The 6,321-nt window shown below is 35.4% G+C and overlaps 1 protein-coding gene across 1 annotated transcript in view; it reads right to left on the reverse strand.

Moving 5' to 3' along the window:
- LOC104294770 (zinc finger RNA-binding protein-like) overlaps nucleotides 1–6,321 on the reverse strand; it is a gene marked incomplete at its 5' end in the record, with an annotated part of 32,889 nt that overhangs the window by 25,857 nt on the left and 711 nt on the right. Inside the window, 4 exons of the mRNA XM_009894417.1 lie at nucleotides 542–733; nucleotides 1,732–1,888; nucleotides 3,171–3,408; nucleotides 4,172–4,301. Coding sequence (XP_009892719.1) covers nucleotides 542–733; nucleotides 1,732–1,888; nucleotides 3,171–3,408; nucleotides 4,172–4,301 — 717 coding nt within the window. The remainder of the gene's footprint in view (nucleotides 1–541; nucleotides 734–1,731; nucleotides 1,889–3,170; nucleotides 3,409–4,171; nucleotides 4,302–6,321) is intronic.

Consider the following 6,321-nt stretch of genomic DNA (forward strand, 5'->3'; position numbering starts at 1 on the left):
AGGGAAAGCACACTTACCAAAACTCTTCCAAACATACTCATTATAAAGTCTACTACAAGACATTGTTCCTTACTCCCATATGCCAATTTTCTTAGCAAGAAATACCAAAAAGTGATGCATTATAGTCCTGTCCCTTGGCACTTACTCAGCTTACAGTGTTTCAAAGAGCTTCACAGCACCAAACAAATAAGAAGAATGTCAAGGAAAGTCTTGAAAAGAGTTATAGGGCACAAGCATGCTACTGCATGTCCTCATTGACACTTTTCCCCATCTTACTCGACACCTTCTTCCTATGATTTACATACTTTCCCCAACACATCCTCTTCTCATTGATGCCGTGGCAATATTTTTTGCCCCTTTCTCCCAACAAGGCCCTTCTAATAGTGAGCTTAAAGATAAGTTTGAAACAAAAAGCAGAACTAAACATTTTTAAACAAAATAATTCAGATTATATTGTTTCTGCGTATTTTGTCCTCTCTAAATTGAGAAAAAAATATGGGAAGAAATATACAACAAGAGAAGGACAAGAGAAAGTTCTTACTTTCTGATGCTTGGCTCCACGGATATGGGCAGCATAAGCATCTGCTCCTGTACAAGACACATCACAAAGCTCACAGCGCAACTGATTCTGAGTTCCACGAGCAGAAGTGCTGCTGTTATTGGTGTTCTGGGAAGCTTTTAATGCTGCTTCTTTCTTTTTGTGTTTCTGGCCTTCTAAGTGTTCTTTATAAGTCTGTTTAAATAAACAATATACACACAATAAGCTGTCTTTGTACTGCTCGTTCATCATTCATGTGAATACATGTAATATAGAACATAGCATAAAACACATGCTTTGTATCAAAAATACTTCCTACACTGAACATTTCTTCCATATGATGTGCTCTAAGGCATAAGTAGGCCACCTGTAAGACCAAGAAATTTTCTTCACCACCAGGATTCCACTTTTAGGTAATACAATATGGTCTTTTCTTCTCTACCTTCTCACTTCCTCAATCACATACAGGTCAACAGATATTACCACTGAAAGCTTGATAGGATCAAAAAACTGCATCTCAGTTTCAGTTTCCTGCATTGCATTGAATTATTCTTGATTTTGAATTTTCCTCAAACTGCAAGACAACAGTTATTAAATGTATCCAGAGAACTTAAAAAATAAATTCAAAAGAAGGTAGCACATAAATAAAGCTGTGCTGAAAATGAAATGCAGAAGCTGTTATTTGTTCCTATACCAACACTAGCAATCTATAGAGTAGACAGGGTGGGAAATTATGACAAATTTATCTAAAAAGTAAGAACTGTTTTGCCAAACACACGCACACTGCATGAATTGATATCTACTTTTTATGCACTTGTACCCACTGTGAAACTAAACTGGGATGCTGGAGTACAATGAAGAATAAATTTTCAGGCTTACCATTCACAAAGTTTTGAAAAAAGTATTTTCTAAGTTTACCATGCTAAAAAAGCAAATAAAATTCAAAGTTTAAAATACTTCTGGAGTCCAAAGCACAGCTGAAGCTTCTCTGTACAAGCTAAGGGGATCCATCTTTTTGTTTTTTTTTCATAGGATCTCTTTCTATAATAGCACACATTTTCATTTAAAATTTAGTAAAAGTATAGAATCAGGTCTTTAAAAATTAACAATTAACAATTCTTAAAGGGGTCATTTTTTTTAGCTGAAAAAATTATGACTAAAGTGTATAGCAGAATATTACATAATACAGGTACCTGTGGTCCAGCACAGCTGATCTTACAAACATCACAGTAGTGGATCTGGGGCAGTTTGGGAGGTTGCTTTGGTTTCAGTTGCTTATTTTGGAATGGTGCCTTTTTAGTAAAGGTGGTCCCTGTCCAAGCAGCTGTTGCAGCAGCAGCTAAGAGGTACCTCAAAGATCAAAATAAAATAAATGTTACATCACTGTACATCATGTATCAATTACATAATACACTAATTCCAAGCATGCTGCATAATAGAGTTGAGGGGGGGGGGAGGGGCGCGGCAGAGCAGGATACAAACAATTTATTGAGATCTTGTTACGCGGTCTGATTTCTTGATTTTTCACAGTACACAAATAAATATTTTCTTGATACAAGTGGTATGCTATGTGATTTTAGACAAATATTTACAGATACACAGTTATGTTAGATATATCAAAGCATCCCTAAAGAATATGTGAAATTTCCTGGTACATCTGGGTAAGATCAAGTATGATGTAACAAGAATTTTAATAAAAGATTTCTCAAAGGCCACTTGAAGTAAGCAGTCTTCCAGAACCAGATTTATTGTTCAAGTTCCAAAATGAAAAGGAGGACAGATATTATATTGAAGAAGGGAAAAAAAATAAAAATAAAAGAATGGCTAGTGCTATTACATTCTATTTCACTGATTTAAATTGTTTTAGTGCAGAGAAGCTGCTTGCCCGCTAAAACCTCTGTGGCACACCCTTGTCTACACACTCCTTGATTTCTAATAGCAAGGTTGAATAAATCAAGGAAACTGGGCTTTCATACCTTTGAGCCAGTTTTCCCATAAACTTTCTACATCTACTGGTTCAACTATTTTAATCCTCTGATCAGGCTCTGTTTCAAAGAAGTCTTAAAATCCCTTTTTAAACAGAAAAAACCAAAAAGTGCAAGGTAGCTATAATATGACAGTTGATTACCATCTGGCCATAAAGTTAACATCTTTTCATCTGTAACTACTTTTTGAATTTCTAATGTTTGAAGGAAAGTATTATTTTTTTTTAGCACCCATTCTCCTCCCATTTTGGGTCAGAACAACCTAAATTTACAAGATTTATATCGGACTGCTGCTCCCTGTCTCTGTAACTGCTGTTTAATGGCAGCATGCTCCAAATTTCCCTGGGTTATATTTGTGTGGATGAGTTTCCTTATTTTTTCTATCCCCGTCTTTTCCCTCCAAACCTTACAGTAAGTCACAAAACACTGTGTATGTAGCAATGCCAACACTTTGTATATTCTCACATGTAACAAAATAGGCACATACAAACATCAAACCTCTTTTAAAGATACATCAAAATATTTCGCAATTATTATGATTTAACTGGTGGATACTTCTCAGTAGACTATGGTGTAATTGAACACTAACTGCTAGAATTCTGAGTATTTAAATCCTCTCCTGTAACAATTGCAAAGATCCCAGCAACATAATATGAAAATTCTTACCAGAGTAAGTAACTGCTGTTGTACTGTACGTTGCACTTTGAGTGTAGGATGGAACAACAGTAGCTGCAGCTGCTACTGGCTGCACAGTAGAGGATACTGGATATATAGAAAATGTAGTTGTTGCTGGACTTGGGGTTGCAGGTTTTATAGCTGTCACTTGTCGTGTTTGCTGGGCTTGGGTATACTGAGTTGCCCCTTGGCTATATCCTGCTTTTGGAGCTAATTAGGATAGAAAACAGAAGTGTACAAACATTGATATGTTTTAGTTGAAATGCAAACCATATTAAGTGATACTTAATGATATACTGGGGAATAAACACATAACAAGTTTTTTGTTTTAGTTTGGTTGTTTTTTTTCTTTTTTGTTTTGTTTGTTTTTAATGTAATGGTTATGCATCGCCTACCATATATCACACAACTGTTTAATCGTGTCACAGCTCACACTAGTAAGCCTCAGATTTATTTCTGTATTTTTAACTGTGCTGCCATGTTTTTAAACAACCTTCTAGTTCAATGGTTTTACTAGAGTACACTAAACCAAAGTACATCTAAACTTTCCTATTATTCCTAATTATAGTAAAAAAAAAAAAGTAAATAGGATTTATGCTTTGTAGCATTTATGATACCAATAATTAAAGAACTACATACACAAAGTAACTAAAGAATTAAAAAATAGTCTAACCAAGTCATCATCTGAACCCACCATTGATTTTTTGAACCTACTTCAGCAAAAAAGTTTGCCCAGAAATATGTTTTGAGTGTATTTAATAACAATCCAAACCTCAAAGATAGTTACTTATGGCAACTTCACAATAATGTTCAAGTTCTAGGTGCAGCAAATTTTTCTACACATTGACAGTCAAAACTAAAAACCAATAAAATAATCTGGATAATGTGAAATATTCAAAGACATATATTTTTAAGGTATTAAAGTAGTATACAGACTGTGTATAATGACAGGAGTTTGAATCATGTCACCCACCTGTCTGGTAGTATGATTCAGCTACTGAAGGTTGAGGCTGGGCCACAGCAGTCGCTGTTGGTTGTTGATAGTATTGTTTGCTGTCATAAGCTACAACTGGGGCAGTAGATCGAACATAAGAATAGGAATCCTAAAAATTCGAAAAAGAAAAACCAGCAAATTTCTCCTGAAGTATATATCTGGAGTAATAAAACTCTTCTATTCTACTAAAGTAGAATAAATAAAAAAAAAATAATTACAGATTCAGTACATACCAATATATGCATAAAGAAATTAAATTTATGTTTACAGACACTTCAGGCCTGAAGACAACCCTGCTGGTCTTTTTCAGACTTAATATAGGAATTAAGCTCATGCTATTAAATCACTTTCCCTTCCAAATTATTTTTGTTACTGAAAAGCAACTATTCTCACTAGTTCTTCATAATGACTATATCAGATTACATTCCTGTAAAATATGAAGGAAAAAAACACCACAGACCTCCACAAAGCACAATAAATTCACAAGTTTATAAACATGACCCTTTAGTGTCTTTAAAAATCCCATCATCAACAATACTTTTTCTGGTTATATTTTTTAGAGTGTGAAAGTGACACTTTTAAAGCCTTCTTTACTTTTTGGTGTATCAATTATTCCATTGGGGAACCATATCTAGTTTATAAGGGCAATCAAGTAGCCCATTTAAAGCCTCCAGAACTCAGGAGATGGTTAGTAAGCTTAGGAGGGGAGAGCTTAGAAGACACTATATGCATGTACATATATTCCCCCATCCTCATCATATTTATGGTAAAGAGTCGATCAACTGAGGAGTAGCAAGGCATGAACTACATTAGCTGAAATGTACTAATGTAGATGTACTAATGTATACAATTTCTTTTTATTTCTAATAAATATAACAATAAAATATCTTTTCCATCCAACCTGTGTAAAGTAGAATTATTTTTCTTTAGTTTAGGGGGACTCTTCTGTCTGAATGCATCTAATAACTGACTAGTTTAGTGACCTCGTAATTATGAGTAAACATGCTACTGGAAAGACTCCTACATTTCAATTCATTACCATATGTAAAAAATTACAAAACCCATACAAAGGAATTTATAACATACAGCAACAGTAGAGTCCTTTTCAACAATCAAAAATACTAATTAGAATCTAGATAATGCCTTGATAAGTTTAGGACTAAAAAGTTAAAGAATTGTTACAAGGGACATACTATTTCGATGTCCTCTGTCTCATAGTAAATGCACATTTTAACTATGAGCCACATCATAAGAGTTCGATAACGCTTGTGTATAAACACACCAGCCTAGAAATATCCACTGAAGACTGACTAACAAATGCTAACATAGCAAAAAAGCTAATAAAAATACAAATAAAGCTCACCTTTCCAATGGGAAACTACCTGGCCACATAAAACCCTTCATCTTTCTGCATCTAAGCTGTCTGATTGAAACCAATGGGCTAGGGTTACTGATGTGCATATACGCTTGCACTGTGTGAATCTAGACAGACAGGAAAAACTACAACTTCTCACTCTTTCTTAAATACTGAACAGGAGTAAACACTTATGTTAGATAAGTCCCAAGATAACCTCTACAGACTGAAATCTTCCAACTGCAAAACTGATGCAGCACTCTGATTTGTACTGCTAAGTTTCTTTATTCCTGAACTGAAGAGGAATACAAGTCACTGACAGGATGTTGTTCCATACGACATTTAAGTCAGTGTAAGAACGGGAAGTTGTCTGAAGTACCACCACATCTCTCCTCACAGCCCTACATGATCCCACCTCCATCTCCTGCATTAGCACCGCAACTGTGCGGAACCAAGGAAATTCTGCAGAAGCCTGTCAAACCCGTGGAAAGTTGCTACTCCTTTTTTGGTTGGATAGTTTTCTGTGGAATCCTTATCCTGAACTGACCCACCCAAATGCTGACAACTGCTAGATTCAATGCAAGGAAGCAAAGGTCAGGGCAGATGGAAAACAGACAACAGTTCCCTTTTGTAGAAGTCTGTAGCCACACAAGCTTAGGCAGTAGTCTCACAAAGAGTACACAAAACCTACCCAAAGGGTAGTTCCTCTCCTAGGGTAAACTTCTATCCTCTTACATTTGGTACTAGAGCTCCTGTGGCACCCAGGAATCCAACA

The sequence above is a fragment of the Charadrius vociferus genome, unplaced genomic scaffold, assembly GCF_000708025.1.
Source record: "Charadrius vociferus isolate BGI_N301 unplaced genomic scaffold, ASM70802v2 scaffold1291, whole genome shotgun sequence".
Lineage (NCBI taxonomy): Eukaryota > Metazoa > Chordata > Aves > Charadriiformes > Charadriidae > Charadrius > Charadrius vociferus.